We start from the raw sequence: 19,954 nt of genomic DNA, 5'->3' as shown, positions 1-19,954 counted from the left end.
TGATAAGTACAACCCCCAAACCGGACTGTAAAGTAGCCAAAAAGACGAGGCCAGTTGCACTCCTATAGAAGCTTTAGGGGATCCAGTAAATTTCCTCCGCCTTCTCAAGTAGTACAGACACTGACTTAATAAATCTCTTTAAAGAAAATGTCACCAACATTTTAGTTGGTTACTGTGGAGCATCTGAGGTACAAATCTTTTTGTGATTTCTTGCTGGAACACTTTCTAAATGCTGTTTAAAAAAACAGGTTAATTTAATAGTTTGTGCTCATATTGCTTTCAAAGGCAACTGTTAATATCCTTGATTTTATTAGAAACTAATGCAAGGAAATATAAAATTTTTAATTTTTTCCACCATAGGATTGTGTTCTTGGTAGCTGCACAAACCTGTGATGCGAGGTGTGTATACCTTCGATCTGAGATGTTCTATTTGGCTATTCACTGATTGACCTTGTTCACACCGTGTCCCTGTATGTCCAGTAGAGTGTTACCCCATCAACTTGAGTGCTTGGTTCATTAGTTTATCTGTTGGGCCAGACCACTGGTCAAGGAGAAGTGTAGGATGAAAAAACGATTGGCGATGAACTAAAATGGAGAAACGAGTGGGTGAACTGGTTATCCGGGATCAAGATCCATTCCATAGCACTGGTTGACCAGGTCAATGGATCTTTCTCAAGGTTACAGTGGTGAGGAAAAATCTTCTGGGTTAAGGAAAAAGACTCAACAACAAAGCTGGGTGACCCCGGGTTTAGGGATTACAAATTAAATGTGTTGAACAAATCCAGTATTCTGTGTATAAAAGGATGTTCAACATATTTAGGATTATAATGTCTTTAGGAATACAGGAGCAGATTTTAAAGATAAATCTGCATTGTCCAGGTGAAGCACTGGTGAGACACAAGGGTAAATATTAGGATGTTCCAAGGGTATCACATGTGCAGCAACTTTGCCCAAAAGGATCACATCAGTACTTGGTAAAAACATGGCTGGAAAGAGGTTATAATTTTAGAGACTGGCAAACCAATGGTGTATTTAAATAAAAGTAGAGATACACTAGGTACACTATTACTGCAGTAAAAGTAAATATGCTCCCTTTAAACTTTTTACTTTAGTAAAAGTACAAAATAATTTGCCATCAAATGTACTCAAGTACTCAACCCAATGATTTCTTATGGCTGTAATGTTTCTATTATTATTTTTGTCTCAAGACTCTTTACTTAATCAACTCAGTTTATGTGGAAAGACTCTTAACACACCTATCTATTAATGGAATGATTTTAATAAGTCAAACACTGTCTTTAAAATTAAGAAAGGCCGCAGGTGTTGTCAAGTTCGAGTCAGGAGTTTCTTCCATCATTTATTCGTCTCAAAATACTCTGCCTGCTGTTCATCTGTATGTTGGTGCTAATTACAAAGCGGCAAACAAAACAAGTTCGAAACTGAGCGCTCTCTACCCTGATTTGTTGCTTGCTTTGTGCTTCACCAGTTTTTATCCATTTGTAAATAAGTGTTTCGCAAAATGTACTCAAGTAAAAATTTTACTTTGAAATGTAATGGAGATAAGGTAAAAGTTTTCCCAAATGGACATACTTCAGTAATGTACAGATATGTGGAAAAAGCTACTTAAGTACAGAAACGTATTAAATTTACTTTGTTACTGTCCACCACTGCTAGCAAAAGACAAGCTCTAGACATTACCTGTGTACTGATCTTCCTGATCATCTAGTTTTACTGTATCCTCATCCTAACATCAATTTATCCCCTTCCAATTATCTGTTCCAATCCTAGTCCCTCTGTGGATCCCTCATCTTCCCTTATGTCGAAGCAATGCGAGGGGTGGAGTAAGTAAATGACAGGTCTGACAAGGAAGAGGCTCGGATCCAGGCTGTTTACATCACTCAGCAATCACTTGGACTGTTAAAACTGCAGTGCACATGGATCCATCCGCTCTTTCCATCTCTCTCTCTCTGCTCCTTATCTTCATTCCTCACTGTTTCCTTCTGTGTATTCTCCATCAATCTTCTCTCTCTCTTTCTTTTTTTATAGGGAGGAGCAGTTGTAGCCCTGCCTCTCTCTCTATCTCTCTCTCTCTCTCGCACGCTTTCTCCGGTCCTCCTCTGCTTCTCTCCCGCTCTCGGCATCAGCAGCATCAGCAGCAGCTGCTGCATGCCAGACAGGGAGAGCTGCATCCATTTGCGATGACACCATCTCAGTCCTGGGACAGAAAGAGACAAACAAACAAATAATTACAAAGCCTTGCATTTGGACCTGGATGCCAGTGTTGGGTAAAAAGAACGTGAGGAATACCTGAGCTCAGGTTTAATTTTTTTCCTCCCCTCCCTCTCTGTCTCTGTCGTTCTCATTTCTCGCTTTACCGTCTGTTTCTAGCACCCTCCCTTCCCCCTTCCTGCTTCTTTCGCTCCCTCATGCTGCGTTCTCCCTCCCTCCATCCCTCCCTCCCTACCTCTGTCTCTCCCTCTTTTTCTCAGTGGCGGAATGTAGCGGAGGACCGAGCGTGCGCTCGTTCAGTCCGTGCTGCATGAACAGCGGCGGGACACGGCTCGGATGCTGCTCAAGCAGGAGAAACGGATTTATCCTCCCTGTGGATTTGATCGCACACTAAATGCTGACCTTTACTGGCTTTGCAGTCTCCTGCTTGTTCTCTAGCTGCTGAATTTGTTGTTTTTTGTCTCCAGCGTGTGGAACAGATTTCGGTTGTTTTCTACTTACATGCAGATGGTATCTGCGGGAGGTTCAGCCCTAGGAGGGGATGCTGGGAATCATGGCTGTTTGCTAGAGGGACTGAATCTATGGGATATGCGAAGCCAGTGAGTGCTAACGAGAGTCTAAAAGGAGTCACGGAACAAGACTGTGGCCAAGCTAGGAGAAACAACAGAAAAGCGGTAAACCCCTCTGGAAGCTGGCCGTCCCTCTGAGGAACATCTAAGAAAACATAAAATTGAGGGATTGGCATTTGACAGGTCAGATTGGGTGCCTGAGCTGAGAGACTTGATTTGAGGAGTGGTAACGCAAGAGTGTGCTGCTGCACCGGGCTCTGCCGAGCGCCTCCTCACAGTCGCATCTGCTCTCTCTGCATTCCTCCCTTTTCGCTCCACCCCACCATTCAGTGTCTCCCCTTTTTTCCTATGCCTAGTCGGTTTGTCCTTGGAATCTGAATCCTATTTACGCCTGTCTACTTTTCACCTGCTTCTGGAACAGGACTAAAAGGATCATCCCACATTGGATTCTGCGAGCCCTGTTTTTTTTTTTTGACCTCTGGAATGCTAATGGGTGTCTGTGTGTGTGAGCTTGAGTGTGCGTGATTGCATTAGCAGCATTGAGTGTCTGTGCTTTAAGGAGTGATGGTTGTATGATGTCGGTGAGTATTTGCATTTGAGTGTGTGTTCTGCTCGGATTTCTTCTTTTTTTTTTTTTTTTTACCCTGATGTTCAACGCTATGAGCCACCCTTGTCTGATCCTCTTGTGTCTGCTGAGTGCCAGACCCTGGGGTTAACCCTCCCTAAACCCAGGGCAGGATGAGTGAGACTTCTGGAGCTGTAACCACCTCAGGGGTGGTGATCCTGGAGGAGCCAGAAGTTGGTGGGGCTTCTGGGGGACGTCAAGGTGGAGAGCGTGCTGGAGCTTTAAGGTGCGCCTTTTGGCCAAGACAGCAGACTTGGCTGTGTGTAGTTCCCCTCCTGATTGGCTTTGTGGGTCTCGGCCTTAGCCTCATGCTGCTCAAATGGATTGTTGTGGGATCTGTGCAGGACTATGTACCAACAGACCTTGTGGGTGCTAAGGGTATTGGCCAGGATCCCTTTTCCCTAGCCAAGCCAAGTGCTCTGCCCAAGGGCCCAGACAGCACCACTTCCTCCACAACTACCACCACTGTATCCTCGACCATCTCCACTATCACCACAGCAGTGAGGGGCAAAACTCGAACAACAGCACCTCCAAATCTCAATCCAAGGGACGGAGGTTCTTCTGGAAGCCAAGTGACCCAGAAGACCACAACCACTACAGCCTTTGGCACTGCCTCCCCGGTACAGACATCCACCTCCAGCCCATCTTCATCCAAACCAACCGTACTTAATGACTCAACCCGTGAGCATTCAACCACAGAGAGGCCAGTCAACAATCCAGCTCAGACCCACATCAGCCGCAAGACACGTGAGTCCTGTGATTGCCGAAATTTTCCTGCTTTATTTTTGGTGTAGTCAGGTTTGTTTTGTCTGTGTTAAATTTGGTTGAGCGATTCTTTATCTTTAAAACCTAATTTTTATTTGGCTGCATGATGGAATGTCCGTTCCAATGTATTCCTTTCAAACTATGATTTTCAGTAATTACGTTTTTAGCTATCAAGAAATATACACTTTATTTTACTGTGCTGTGTGGTCCAAATGATTTCACAGCTCAAAATCCTGTCACAAAGTACATTCCAGGTAAGTTTTGCTGAAGCCAGTAAGGTTCAAGGGCCTAAATTTGAAAGCTTTACATTGTTTGGTTTCTGACTCTTGCAGGTTAATAGCCCAGAGCGTTTACCATTGAGCTACAACTGCTCCATAACTTCATAGATAATATAGTTTTCATTGTTTTCATTTCAATCTTCTGCCCCAAGTTACATGTGTAACAAATAAGAGGTTGGAAGTGAAAGGTTTACTCAAGAAATTGAAAAAACTAATGCAAACATTTCCACAGTTCCTTTTTCAGTGTAAACTGGGAACAAGGATTGCAGTTAATGAATGTCTGATCCAAATGTAGACATTTGGCCTCATTTGGCTTTAATAGTTGATGTTGCATTCTGTAAAGATGGCCTAGATTTGAATATTTACATATCAAAGTAGTAACTTATTTATAACCTCCAATATTCAAATCTCTTTGACTCTGAACACTAAATATATACTTTGGACTTAATGGTATAAAAGCAACAGATCAGGAGTGTACCGGGCTCAGTACACTTTAAAACAGGCCCATGTCTGCCTTGCTAAGTCATCGCAGTCTGACGTTTTAAAACGAAGCAATCAGAAACCAGTTGTGATTAATGCAGTAAGCTATAATCTGGATCTGAATGAATACGTTATATGCATTTTGACTGGTGGTACTTTGGATTTAAGAACTGTGTTTTAGACTCATTACATCGTAACCAAGGATTATATACTTGCACAGACAGCAGTGCTACAGTGCGTTTGAGTGTTTTGGCCTTTCTGAGCTGAAAGTGTTCCAGTTGCACAGTTTATTGTAAATTCTTCGGGGACTAATCATATACATTGTTTGCCAGACCGATAACATATTTATATGCAATTTAGCCACATGCAGCAGTCTGTTGGGGTCCAAGCAGCATTTGCAAGTACTTCTCCCTGTGTCCAGTTCTTGCCAACTCTCCTAAATCAATAACGAGATTGTAGATGAGCATATTGGTTAAGTTTTGTGATGATTGATTACTTCTGTCACATCCCTTTCTGTCATTTCAACTTGATCAAACATACAGAGTCAATTGAAATAGGTATTTGAAAGTCCTACATTTCCAAATGACTATCATACAAGCCTTTTAAATTTGGTCTGAACATGCAGAAGCATTGCAGAGCTATAGCACGGCACTGACGTTTTTCTGTTGAGCAGTTTCTGTCAAAATCTTTAGAGACTTCCATAAACCGTCCGATCGTGTAACCACTCAAGCACATCATTTCCCCCTTATAACCACAAAAATCACAGCCTGATATTTTATAATGTAAGAGCATCTGGTAAAGCTGGCAAGGACCATCATCATCCGTCGTTGTTCAATCATGCAAATGGCCTCATTTTAAAGGATTTGCCAACTACCTGTTCTGTTCATTTAAAGAACAAAATTTTGGGTAAAAAAAAAAAAGCTGCTGATGCCTTACAGCGACAGTGATAACAATTCCCAGGAACACAGGGTATTTATGAGACACCATCACTCATCAAATCTCACACACATTTATTCAGATTGTTGGATGTGCTACAAAGTGGTTTGACATCAATCATTTTTTAGTTAGCATCTCTTCTTGCATATAGCTAACGCAAAACTGTGGGACGTGAACGCTGAATTATAACGATACAAAGACCTAAAGGCTTGGACGTTATCACTCTCCTGATGCAGCTAAAAGCATCTCTTTTGGTGTTCAGTCTTAAATATTTGATCTGAGTGTCTCACTCTGGCTGAGTGTGATTTACTGGCACTCTGCGAGATTACTTTTCTCTGTGTGTGTTTGATCCAGATTAATTTACCGTCACTCCTGAGGTAGGAAGAGAAAAATTCCAGCGGTCCAACAAGGATTGTAATATACCGCCATGCTTACTTGAGACTTTTTCAGGTGAAAAAATTAAGAATTGTTAAATACTATGAAATTATGAAAATATCATAGCAAAATGTAAAGATCAAGATATCAAATGGAGTAATATTTTGTTACATAAGAAGTAAAAAGACATGTATATCCCCATGTCCTCGCCAATACATGATTGTTTTTTTTCATGTTTGCATTATATTTTACATTGTTACATCTTACACGCTACATCTGTAAACTTTGCAGTCCAACCATTTTATAAAAATATTTCTCCTACTGGCCAGATTTTGCCAACTTATATCGGCCAAATAAGCAATGTTTATGACCGTAAATCTTGCCTAAATGTTACATTATATATGTAACATATGTGAACTTTGAGATCCAACCATTCTTTAAAAATATTTCCCCTAGTGGCCAGTTTTTGCCAACTCATAAATAAACAAGGTTTATGACCGTAGATCTTGCCTAACTTGTTCTATTATATAATTATGCTAAATTACCATAATTTAGTTTGTACATGAACAACTATTGCTGTACAAGAATGTGCCCACTCAGCAAGTCGCTGTTGTGAGTAACAATCTGTCTCCATTATAAATGTACTGCTGATATCACGGTATAAATACATCATCACATCGGCCAGCCCATTTTGTTCCACAGGGATCCTCGAGAAGAGGCTAGGCTTACACATTGCTCTTCCTGATTAATGGTGGCATTCCCGTTGGTAAACGCCCACGCTGATAGCTGAAGATAAAATTGCTATTTTGTAAGCACTTCAAACAGGACTCAAGGTCATGCCAAAAAACAAACAAACACTTTTTCCTTGTTTTATTTTATTTAATTTTTTTTTTTAATATGCTCAGTGTTATTCATTAAATTGATAACTATGAAAACGATCAATATACTTAGTGTTATATATTAGGGTTATTTCCCACTTGGGAAAAACACAAACAGAAAAGCATATGGGGAAAATGGGTTTTTTATGAATTTTGACAGTGTGTGTGCACGTGTGTGTGTGTGTGTGTGTGTGTGTGTGTGTGTGTGTGTGTGTGTGTGTGTGTGTGTTTTGACCTATGAATAACGCATACTGCTGTTTATTGACCCATGAACCATGATAGTGGTGGTAATCATGAATCATGGTAGTGCCAGAAAACAGAAACCTTCTTACCAGTCAGGTTCAAGATTTCAACATGGGTGTAATCAAAATAATTTTATTAGTTTATTTAATAGTTTATTTCTATAGCACTTTTCACGACGGACATTGCCTCAAAGCAGCTTTACAGAGTTTGAGTTAATGTGTATTTATCCCTGATGAGCAACCATGGCGATTGCGGCAAGAAAAATCTCCCTTAGATGTTATGAGGAAGAAACCTTGAGAGGAACCAGAATCAAAAGGGGAATCCATCCTCAATTGGGTGATATCAAGAGTGTGATCATAAATCTTTAAACAATACAGAGCACTGGAGAGTGAGAACTAACATGAGCACTGGAATGTAAGCTTATAAGTAATGTCCTTTCTACAGTCTTATACAGTCATTTAAGATTATGGAACTAGGAGCTACTGAGCAACTCTCAGAATAGCTCAACATTTGAGATCATCATAGATCCAGCACCAGCTTCTCCATGCCAGAGCCTTTAAACACTCAAAGAGGTCCAATGTCCAAACTCCACATGAAGTGGGATCCAATTGGCACTGGTACGTGTCTAGATGGTTCGGGATGTTTGCGGGGTCGGCACCTACTTCTTTAAAGGTCCACAATCGTCATGAGGTGGGACACGACTGGAGCTGGCGCAACTTAGAGATGCCTCAGGATGGGTAGAGAAAGAGAAGCAGTGGAGAGGAATTATCATAGCTGCTGTTCATAATATTAACAAGCACTAGTTGGATAATGTGCATACCAAATTTAGTGGAAGAGTGAGGTTATTATAATAGAGAATTTGCAATAAGATGATCAAAAAGCACATACAAATCTTGTCAGTTTTCCAAAAACATTTGTCTTTATTGTAGCTACTACTACATGAAGTAACCTATGCATGTATGTATGATTTAGTATGCGATATATTTTAAATATTAATGTGTCAAAAAAAAGAGGGTGGAGCTGATAAGAATTTGTTCAGGATCTAGAACTTCATTTTTGTTCTTCTTATTATTGCTGGACTTGACTTTCTGTGATATAGATAATGGTTTAATTTTTTCACCTCTTCCGTGCCACCTTGAAGTCACTAAGGACTTATCTGGCGAGGCTCAGAGACATTAATCAGACCAAGTTGTGACCCGACCTGACTCGTTCAGTGTCCTCGCGAAAGAACTTAATCCGAACTCCATTGATAAGATCATTTATCCGATAAGATCAATTACAATATAAAATTGAATTTGGTTACATATCAGCCCTTACAAGTGGAGCTGGACTGAATCCGGCTGATGCTTCTTTTTCTTCTCTCTCGCTCGCTCTCTTTCTCTCTCTCGCTTCCTTTTCAGAGATGAGGGCTTCTTAATGACCCTCGATTTTTCTCTTGTTTCATAACCTAAGCTTGATGAGAATGATTGGCTCCTCTTTCTATGGATTCCTCAATGTCAGCTCCTCACCATTATCCATTAACCATAGCCTCTTTAGAGTTCTCCCCACCATCCCATGATTAGTTATTTATTCTCTGCTCATCTTTTCATGACCTAGAATTTGTATTTAAACTGCCTTTTGTTTTTTTTCCCCCCATGTTTGTTTTAGGGTCTCTTGCAAAGAAAAAAGAACCAAACTCTAGCTCTATTAAAGCACTTTTTCCTGACAAGATCATCTCCTATAAACTGTAATGTCACCTTGATTTATCCTTATGAGATGTCCCGGCGAGGGAAGAAACCCTTAAATATTAATGACGAGAAAGAGAAACATATTCAATATGTAGAGCATGACTTGAATAATTGACAAAGGCAGGAGCTGACGAATTATCTTGGAGGGAGGGAGGGATGAGGGCATGGAGAAAAATGTCTGATTCCTTTCGACGCAGTGCTGAGGAAAGGATACAAGATGAAAGAAGGTGCTTTCATGCTTGTTGAGCAAGGACTCGTCTCAGCCACTCGAAAACGCGCTTCTCCTCTGGAATCCCGGCGAGTTTTCCCAGCGCTCCCCAAAGTTGGAACGATGAAAGGTTACAAAGTGGCTTAACGCTAGCGCCGTTTCCTCTGGTCAGAGGCACTTTGATAAAGAATTCGGTTTTAATTAATGAAGATTTGTATGTGAAAGTGTGCTAAAGTGCTCAGGAGGAGCTCGGGGGACCTTCAAAACTGCTGCCTTTTTTATTGAAATTTTCATACTGCAAGATTAGAGTGGGTTTTCCTTTTTTTTTTTTCTTTTTTCCAACCTCATTTTAGCCTCCTTGCTACTGTACCAAATTACTTTCTAATGTCCTTCTTTCAAAGAATAGCTGTGATAATGAAAGCTTGTTATTGTCGTGTACAGTTGACTTTTAATAAATTAATGAGTCCTGGCGGTCAGTAAAAGGTGCTGTAATGTCAGAAACGCTGGTTCAGACATACTCTAGAAACTTTAGAAGTCTCCTTTCCATGTTCAGTTAAATCCGACTCCAGCATCTGAACAGCAATTTTGATAAATGAAACACTCCTGTTTGCGCTTGTGAAGTAACAAATGTGTTTCTCGGGAGCCCCGAATTAACGGCAGGCCCCGTTAAACAGACGCAAGGACAGAAGATGCATGTGCTGTTTAAAATAAAACAACGAGCAATTTATTTGTCATGCCCAAGGCGACCAGGAGTGGATGAAGCTTTGTCTTCATTAGAGCAGGTTTGTTACGGTTACAGCGATCAGGCATTGAAATCAATCATATCGAAGATCATTATAGACCCCATTTTGTAATAGATATTTCGTTGGCTTCAGAAATGCACAGCCGCTCGCTTGATATCGCGTTTACCCGACCTTCATTTTACTTTCTGTTCAAAATAAAGCTGAGGTGCGAGATGCCAACCTTCGTGTAATCCTGGAGGTCCCCAGTCAATTCTTATGGATTTGGAAATCCATGCATTAGTACTAGTAATACAAGACACCCAGGCCTATTTTATTTCCATATTGCTGAGTGTATTATGGTGCAGTAGGAATGACAGACTGGTTGAAGGTGGAGGTTGGACTGCATCAAGGATCGGCTCTGAGCCCTTCTCTGTTTGCAGTGGTGATGGACCAGTTGACGGACCAGGTCAGACAGGAGTCTCCATGGACTATGATGTTTGTGAATGATATTGTGATTTGTGGTGAGAAGAGCCTGGAGAGGTGGAGGTACACGTTGGAGAGAAGGGGAATGAAAGTCAGTAGGAGTAAGACAGAGTACGTGTGTGTGAATGAGAGAGAGTGCAGTGGAGTGGTGCGGTTGCAGGGAGAAGAGGTGGAGAAGTTTCCGGTACCTGGGGTCAACAGTGCAAAGTAATTGAGATTGTGTTAAAGAAGTGAAAAAAAGAGTGCAGACAGGGTGGAGTGGGTGGAGAAGAGTGATAGCAAAAGTGATTTGTGATAGAAGGGTATCTGTGAGAGTGATAGGAACAGTTTATAGGACTGTGGTAAGACCTGTGGTGATGTACGGTTTAGAGAAAGTGGCATTGAGTAAAAGACAGGAGCTGAAGATGTTGAGATTTTCATTGGGAGTGACGACAATGGACAGAATTAAAAATGAGTTTATTAGAGGGACAGCACATGTAGGATGTTTCAGAGCCAAGGTGAGGGAGGCACGATTGAGATGGTTTGGACATGTGCAGATGAGGGACATGGGGAAATCGGTAGGAGAATGCTGAGGATGGAGCCACCAGGAAGGAGGAAAAGAGGAAGGCCAACAAGGAGGTTTATGGATGTGGTGAGAGAAGACATGCAGGTAGTTGGTTAGAAAGAGGCAGATGTAGAGGACAGAGTAGTATGGAGACGGATGATCCACTGAGGCTAAAAGTGTAGTATGATATAACAACTGGAAAAGCAGCTCGCTTACTGTACACAATGAAGTAAAAAAAGAAACAAAGAAAAAATGGTTGTAAACCTCCACTGGAACTCAGCCAAACAGAGCTAAGTGACTGAGACTCCACTCAACCTACAAGGGTAACAGGAATTCAGGCCAAAGATGGCTGGTGGAAATGCTAGAGAAATTATTTTTAACATCAATTTCAGATTATTTTCTAGTTTTGTCTGGAATAGCAACAGCGGTTCATTTCTTTGTAGCCCTTACCATAGATTCAGGTTATGACACTCCTCCTAGATTAGATCTATTGACCAAATCTGTAAACTGTAAAATGTTTCTTCTCTTTGGAATGAGGGCTGAAAGTATCGCTGAAAGTAACGCTCAAAGCAAACAAAACCTCCTGCAATAAGATAACAACCCCCAAAATAACCTGTGGCAAGCAAAAACAACCCTAGAATATGCAACCCCCTCCCCCCCCAAAAAAAAGAATCAAACCCTTCCTGTTGCAAGCAAAAACTTCTCTACAGTAAGCAAACCACCCTTACACCAAGCAAAACCTTCCCCACAGCAAGCAAAACACCCCCAGAATAAACAAACCCTCAATAGGAAGCAAAACCTTCATCACAGCAGGCAAACTTCCCCACAAACAAAACCACCTCCACAGCACGTAAAAACTCCCCCAAAGCAAGCAAAAAAAAAGCTCCCAGAAAAAGCAAACAGCAGGGGAAAACACTTTCAAAACAAACAAACCTCCTTAATAGCAAAGCAAAAATTTCCCCATAACAAACAAAAACTGCCACGTAAAAAAAAAATAGGCAGAATAGGCAAAATTCTCCACAGCAAGCAAAAACACCCTCATGACCAGCCAAATCTCCCCACACCAGGGTAGAACTCTTCCACAGCAAGGAAAAACCTCTTCCACAGCAAGCACTTACTGCTATGAAGTCAGATTGAGCACGCTTGAAGAGTTTGCTTCCTGGATTCACGGATGGTTATCCGAAGCTATACACATTCTTACATAAAATTTTACAAGGATTCAGCCAAGGTTTTGTTTCAAGTTCCTACAACGAGGAAAAGTCAGAAGGATATATCGGAAGGATGAAGGTGGGCAGCTCTGAGGCTGAGAGAGCGATTCTGGACGTCTGCCACTCAGCGAATCAGATTTAATAAACAAGCCTTGATTAGAGATGAGTAGCATTTTTCTGAGCGCTCGTCAGGTGAAGGTGCTGCACCGCCTCCTCTTTTCCTTCATCCTCTCATCCTTCTCTGAGAAGCAAACCCAAGCCATAGGCTATATAATGTCATTTATTTTAACAAGACTTTCTTCGATTCCTTTCAATTTATTTGGCTTTAAAAAGACATATGGTCACTCTCATATTCGTGACCGTTAAACCAACAGACCGTTTCACGATCAGCGGTAATACAGCAGGTTCGAAACTTGGCCACTCGTTGTTTTTTTTTTTGTTTTTTGTTTTTTTTGGTTGAGGACATAAGCAGGAGTGTTTGTTTCCCCATTTCTCGCTTGAGTGTTTTTTACTGGCTTTTGCATAGCTGTTTAGCAGCACAAGAGTCGCCTTTTGAACACCATCCACTTCTCGGAACACTCGAATTTGACAGGTTTTGAAATTGGATCTTGTTTTGAAAACGACTCGCTCATCCAGTCTTTAAAAATGGGAAGGCTATTGACTCACGTGGAAGTAAATGAACCGTGCCTGTCGACATCCTCAATATAAGCTTTAAAGGGCCCTGGAGATAAATAATAATAATTATTTTATAGATTGTTTTATTAGAATTATGGATGAAAAAATAGAAAACTATACCAGGGAAAACCAAATTTTGGCGATCTCAATTTAATAACAATAACCAAAAAAATCCAAAGGAATGATTCATATCGAATAAAAACTTCTCAAACCAAAAAAGGCTGCCTAGAAGTAACATTCCACACTTTAAGAGATAACTCTTGCTCTACAGTGGTAGCATTAGAATAAACATTATATTTCTGGCTGTTTCTACACTTTTTCACTTGTCTTTTGGTTCTAATTCATTGTGAGTTACATTCGAAGGTGGTTTATAACTCAACATCACATCCTCAGACTGAGCAAGAACACCACAATATCATTGCTTCTCTATTATTAACATGGAGACTGATTATCAGTGGGAGGCCATAAGGGCCAGCAAGGTCTTCTCTGCTGGTCTAAACACTTTTAAAATCACTGACTTGCAGTTTAATAATTTTTTTTTTCTGTCCATGAGTATGTATTAAATTATTCCCAACAGTCTTTTCTCTTCATTTCAAAGCTTTTCTCTCAGTTGCACTGCTTCTAGGAGCAGAACAACTGAGTGTCTTTTTGTATTCATTTTTATCCAATCAGATTTCAGCCGTCATATCACATGTTGCCAAGGTCAAAGCAATCTGCCTTCAGAATTAACAGTGCAGGCATCTGCAGTATAAAATGTTGTTTGAAGATTTGGCTTTAACCAATCAGATTTTGGGGTCACCGGGGCTATCTAGCAGGCGTACAATTACATCGCCATTTTCACCCCCTATACCTCCTATTCACACCGTAAGTGTAGTGAACCGCACAAGCTCAGATAAATTTGTGAAAATTTACATTAATTGCTGTTTTATCATTGTTTTACCACAATGGCTGCCCGAGAAGAATAAATTGATTTGGTCCCAGATTAACTTATAGGGACATTTTCAAAGGGGACTTTTCAAGAACAGCTGGAAGTTATAAGGAAAGTAATGCACATGCACAGAAAACCTGGGGTCATTTTATGAGGTTAATATCGATGCTTCTGCTAGCGATGAAGTATGTGGGAGGTGCAGCTGTGGCTACAGTAAAAGAAGACTTGTTGTATTGTGTTCATTGGGTTTCTTGCTTTAGAAATGCCATTCATTCTCACTGTATTAAATATCTGTCCATGTTTCTGTATAATATTGATGGTTTTTATAGCTGTGGCATCATAATGATACGGCCCGCACTGCTAATTATACTCCTCCCAATTCTCCATATATAGCTATACCCCAAAGCTTCTGATCTCTGATGCTACTGGCTGTTGTGTAGGTCAGTCAAGATCATCAACACATCATCACAGTGATTTTCGGGTTTGGAAAGTCGACATGCACAATCGAAATGCAGCAGTCTTTTTTGTTAAACAACAGGATTTGATGAATAAACGATATGTCTGTCGAAGCCATTCATTGATTGAGGCATTCGAGAATATTACAGCCAATCAGAATCAAACATTCAACAGCACTTACCTATAATAGAGAGCCATCAAGTTCATGATTACAAACACGCTTTATTTTGTAACAAATCTATAAGTTTCTTTCTCTTCCTCCGTCTTCGTATCGGCACAGCAGATCTGCCACGAGGGGATGGCAAGTCGAGAACGTGGCATCACACTGTGACAGCGGACCGGTCGGCGACCTCACAGCTCAAACGGCAGATTTAAAAAAAAAACGAGAGGACACATCTACACATGTGCACACACAAACACACAGAAGCTGACCTCTGAGTGAGGCTGATGAATGGTTTAGCTAGCCTGCTTTTACAGGCTGTATGCTGTCTATATGTGATGAGTTTGAAGGCTGTGTGTGGGGTGTTCCTGCTGAGAGGTGGGATTGAGAGCCCGTCAGCATGTGAGCTGTCACTTTTTCAGATACAGCCATCTGGGTTCAGAGTGAACCTGCTGGGCCTTCAATCTATTTTGAGTTTGTGATAAGAAAAAAAAACCTGAAAACACATTGAATATTTTTGGAATGAAAAATATTTGAGTTCAGAAATTCTGGTGATGTTTGCTTCAGTGCTGCTAATTGAATTAAGTTGTAAAGTAGATGTGGATGGATAATTCCATGGTTTGGGAATTCAGTTCTGTGAAAACTCTCTCAGTAGAAAAAGAAGAGCTCACAGATTTTAAAAAAAGTGTTATTTATCTAAACGTCCGCAGTTTTCTTGCACCTGTTGGAGCGATCTAGCAAATTACACTTACTCCGTCACAATACTCCGACTCACTCGTTCACCCGTAATTCAGTGTCTTAATCTAAAATTACAGTGCTGGATTCTGCGCTTTCCTCAGGCCTGTGGCTTTAATTATATATCAAACACTGTCATTTAGATTGGATTAGCATTCGGGCTCTTCTTCCCTCAGTCAACCGAGCAACAGGAAGTAGGAATAATGCGTCTCTTTGGCTTGTCTGTACAAGCTTTTAATGTAGAATTGGCAACATTAAAGATTTTTTTCTTTAAGAACAAGTAAAACTATTATAAAATGTATTTATTTTTTTAATATAATTTTACACTAATTTATTCACTATGCAAAAAAAAGGAATACTATAGAAGCTGCAAACAATTATTTGTAATCTGTAAGTCATTTTTCCCCTATTTAAACTTGTTCTACAGAAATTTATCACATGGAACACGTTAAACAGTAATCCCTTGACTATCATGGGGGTTACGTTCCAGAACCCCCCATGATAGGTGAAAATCCGTCCCGACCGTATAAACCTTTCCTCTGCTCTTAAACACTTTCAATATCTTTAAACCTACGTAATTTTAACATAAAATTCTATATGGGTATTTGCCAGTGGAGATACAACTTGAATGATGAAGATAATTATGCTGAATTAAGTGTGCAGTACTAATGATGATGATGATGATGAAATGAATGTACTGCATACCCAAGAAGAGCATTACAGATCTTCTAAAAGCTTAATTTTTTAGGTTGGCTAATGCTTATTTTTCCACAAAATGTAATTAAAATAACTGAACAACATATATACCGCAAAATCCCACAATACATAAATAATCCGCAAAACAAAATTAGATATGTTCTATGTAAAAACCCGCGTTACAATGAGACCGGGAAAGCTGAACCGCGATGTGGCATGGGATTACTGTATAGTGTTAAATGATGCATCACTGGTGCACATAAAGATATTATATTATATAGTATAACATGACGGATATACAGTATGGCTCCTCTATAGATGCTTTTTGTGATCGTATTTTTTTTTTGTCTTTTAAAAATGGACTAAACGAAAAATCCTAAAAAAGTTTGCATTGCCACTAGGTGGCGATCAATATGGTTTTTGAGTAACATGCACTGCTAGCTAAAACTAGCATGCAGATTTACCATCAAAGACTATAGAACACAACTTTTTTTTTTGATAGCTTTAATGACCAAGATATCTGGAAAAAAATGTTTGAATATTAAGAGATGTTTCTGAATACAAATTTTATGGCTTTATTAATACTACAAGCCATAGAATTTAAATTCCAGTTTAATCCCTGCCAACATTCCATTATTTGGATATTATAAACAGTTTTGGAACACTAAACAGGTCTTTATAGTGAGGTTACCCTAAAAATGTCTCAACGAAATCGTGTGATAAATGAACCGCAACCTCATTCTGCGCTTAAGGAGTAAGTATATCACGGCAATGTCAGTTAAAATGGACTTTTCCTCAAATCTGACACTAAAAGAGCAAGTGAGTGGCGGAAGCCGGAGGGTGAATCGTTACGAGCCGAGTTCATTTCCATGTCTAAGTGTCAGGTCCTGAACCACAGCACTGCATGGGGAAGAATTTGATGCAGTCCGTGCGTGCGTGTGTGCAAAAGGTAATAAGGTGGACATCGATAAGGAGAGGATAAATGAGACGATCAATGTACACTTGAGGAATAAATGAGGGTTCTTTCTTTGGAGGGTTTGAGGTCTTTTTATTTAAAAAATGGCTGTAAAGTTCTAGGTAGAACTTTCAAGGGTTCTTGAAGCATTTTTGAGCTCCCAATCGATGCATTGATTGTCACAGTGCACTAACTGATCATGCCTGCATCTCCACACTTCTAGGAAAATGTTCCACCAGATGTTGGGGGTGTGACTGTAGAGATTTGCACTCATTCAGCCACGAGGATGTTGGTAAACTCGGGTAATGATGTAGGTGAGGAGGCCTGGGGTGTAGCCAGGGAACATGTTTGGCTGGAAACGTTAGGTGTCCCAATACTTTTGACATAGACTATATGCAAGGAGAAATACTAAAAATTTAAATAATTAAATATGGTGTAAGCATGCGTTCGACATTCAGGCACAAAGCTGTGGTGGGTGTGGCTTAACAGCGTACTACTTCATTCATTGGCTAGTATGTATTGTTTTCATTTTTTAAACTGTATATTAATATTGTGTTTAATACATTGACAGGCTATGTAATTCCATATTTATACATTTATAGCCTGACAGAAAGTCATCAAATAGTCAATGCAAATGATTCTCTTTAGACAAATTTATTGTATTTCGTAACCTGAAAAACCTATATGTACTGTAGATAAACAGTTTCTGGCGTTGTTTTGACATGCAAACATGCTACTGGTGGGGGAGTGTCACCTTTTTAGTTATCAGTAGCAAAACCTAAATATTCTACCTTAAATTAATTTAATAAGTTCTGCATATGGGAGATTTGGTCTTGGAATTTGGACTGTAAGATCAACAGTCTGCTACAGTGGCTCAGGACCACAGTTAGCATGAACAGTCACTGATCAACACACGTCAACAATGATTAAACTGTAATTAATGGACATTTCAGTGCCACCCAGATGAGGACGGATTCCCTTTTGACTCTGGTTCTTCCTCATGCCATTTCATGTTTTTTCCTTGCCACAATCACCACAGACACAGTCGCTAGCTCGCTCATTATGGATAAACTTATAGGCACTAAACGTAAACATTTCACTTTCATGAAGCTGCTTTGGAAACGTTATAGAAATAATGCTGAATTGCAATTTGCATATAATTACTTATAATTTCTTGACTGAAATGAAACCCGAATATTAAGCATTGGCAGAAAAAAAATGCTCCGATCACGGTCTCTTGATGTATTCCATCACTGTCTAAGAAGCAAAAAAAAAAACCCTGAAAGAAAACACAATAAATAATAACAATCTGCCGGTTGTGTTCTGATGTACAGCTTTTTCTGTGCTGTTCTGCTTGTGAGTGAAGTTTGGCATTTGGAGAACGTTTTTACGGTTTTCTTTGTAAAATTCGCAATTTTGCACTAAGCAGCCATTGTGTTCACGCCTGCTTTGCTTTCACTGTTTCGATGTAATGACTGATGTTTATAGGTTTAGATTAGACCAGAAAACAAACTTGATGACAATCAAACGAATAAAGAAAGATTATGCTTAACAAACGACGTCTAGCAAAGAGCAAGAAGTGTGTTTTTGCGAATATTTTATGGCAAATCTGAAATATTCACTTACCGTATACGACACCTATAACGCGCTAAAGGTCGATATGATGCGCGTTTTCGACTTAATAAAGATGGTCAAAGAAAGCGTTTGAATTCTACAGCGCTAGGAATCGATCGCGCTCTTTTTAGCGAGAGGATTAAAGGAAAACGTCGCCTTTCCCTCCGATCGAGTCTTAGCGTATCGTTAGCGCGATCAATATCCCTCGCTCCTGGATGGATGCAGCAGCTAAAAGGAAATCGGGCTCTCGTGCTGACGGAATGGCAACATCTCTGTGTCTCGTCCTTATCTCGCTGACAGCGGGGAGGGCTGGGAGACTTCCAACAACAACAAAAAAGAGAGAAAGAGAGATAAACAGAGATCTTTTATTTATGAAGACAAATGGCAGCGGTCCGGCACAGCAAGTCCTGATGGCAGATGTGAGTGAGACGGGTACCGAGGAGCAGCATCCTCTCTGCTGGGGACCGGGTTCTTATTGCCAGGCTACAACCCACGCGCAACAGGCTAGACATCAACGCTGTGATCACCACCACTTACAAGATGGGACCTCCCACTCTACAATAATGCAGTTGTGTCCCTTTTCTCTTTCTCGTACATTTCTTTACCTCATATACAGATATGCAATCTCCATAAAGATATCATTTACATTGGTTGGAGTGGAAGATCTCCTGCTATAGAACTCTGACCTCAACCCTAGTAAACACCTTAAGGATGAATCAGATTTGAGCACAAATCTCCACAAATACACTCCAACATCAAGTGGAACACCTTCCCAGAAGAGTAGAGGTTTTTGTACCAGTGAATGGTAATGAAATGTGGAATAGGGGTCTCAATAGGCACATACCAATCTCGTATATTATGGCAATTGAATTAGACCAAGAATAGCCTGATTGGTTGGATTTAATCAACTTTGACTCTGTCCAGCAAATCACAGGTTTCTAGGATTTCTTTAGGAAGCTATTTCTGTAAGTGGAATGGACTTATATGGCAGATGCTAAAATAAATAAATAGTCAGGAGGTGATAGCTAAGCTGTTGAGGCTCTGGGTTACTGATCAGAAGGTTTGGGGGGGGGTTAAAGCCCTGTATCGGCAAGTTAACACTCTTAATCCCTATGTGCTCAAGGGGCACTGTATCATGGCTAACCCAAGCCTCCTAACATCGCTAGGATATGTGAAGAAAAAACTGTCCTGTACTGCGATGTATATGTGACAAAAGCTGTTTTCATTGATTTGGCAAGAAAATTTGTTTAATGTTTAGGGAAGGAGTCACCAGTGTCAGTGCTTTAACAGAGATGACATTTTTTGTAATGGTTTATTCAAAGAGAAAGTGTCAGACCTGCTGGAGATGAATGTAGCTGCCGGAGTAATAAGATGAACTTTTGTTGTGAAAGTTCGGCAATTTTACATGTAAATGTAACTCGAATAGTGTAAAAAAAGAAATCAAAAGTAGGGTGCGCAATTTATT

General features: G+C 40.2%; 1 protein-coding gene across 2 annotated transcripts in view; it reads left to right on the top strand.

Annotated features, from left to right (window-relative positions):
- The first annotated feature begins 2,475 nt into the window (after window positions 1-2,475).
- The window catches only part of LOC124376103 (pro-neuregulin-3, membrane-bound isoform), a 344,151-nt gene continuing 326,672 nt past the window's right edge, over window positions 2,476-19,954 (top strand). Inside the window, exon 1 of one of the 2 annotated variants that reach the window (XM_046835022.1) lies at window positions 2,476-4,170. In XM_046835022.1, coding sequence (XP_046690978.1) covers window positions 3,537-4,170 — 634 coding nt within the window. In that variant the 5' untranslated portion in view covers window positions 2,476-3,536. The remainder of the gene's footprint in view (window positions 4,171-19,954) is intronic. The other variant, XM_046835031.1, reaches the window with a different exon arrangement.

This window comes from Silurus meridionalis, chromosome 2 (assembly GCF_014805685.1).
Source record: "Silurus meridionalis isolate SWU-2019-XX chromosome 2, ASM1480568v1, whole genome shotgun sequence".
Classification (NCBI taxonomy): Eukaryota; Metazoa; Chordata; class Actinopteri; order Siluriformes; family Siluridae; genus Silurus; species Silurus meridionalis.
Note: the sequence above shows the minus strand (reverse complement) of the source record. Positions and strands in the feature narration are given on the sequence as shown.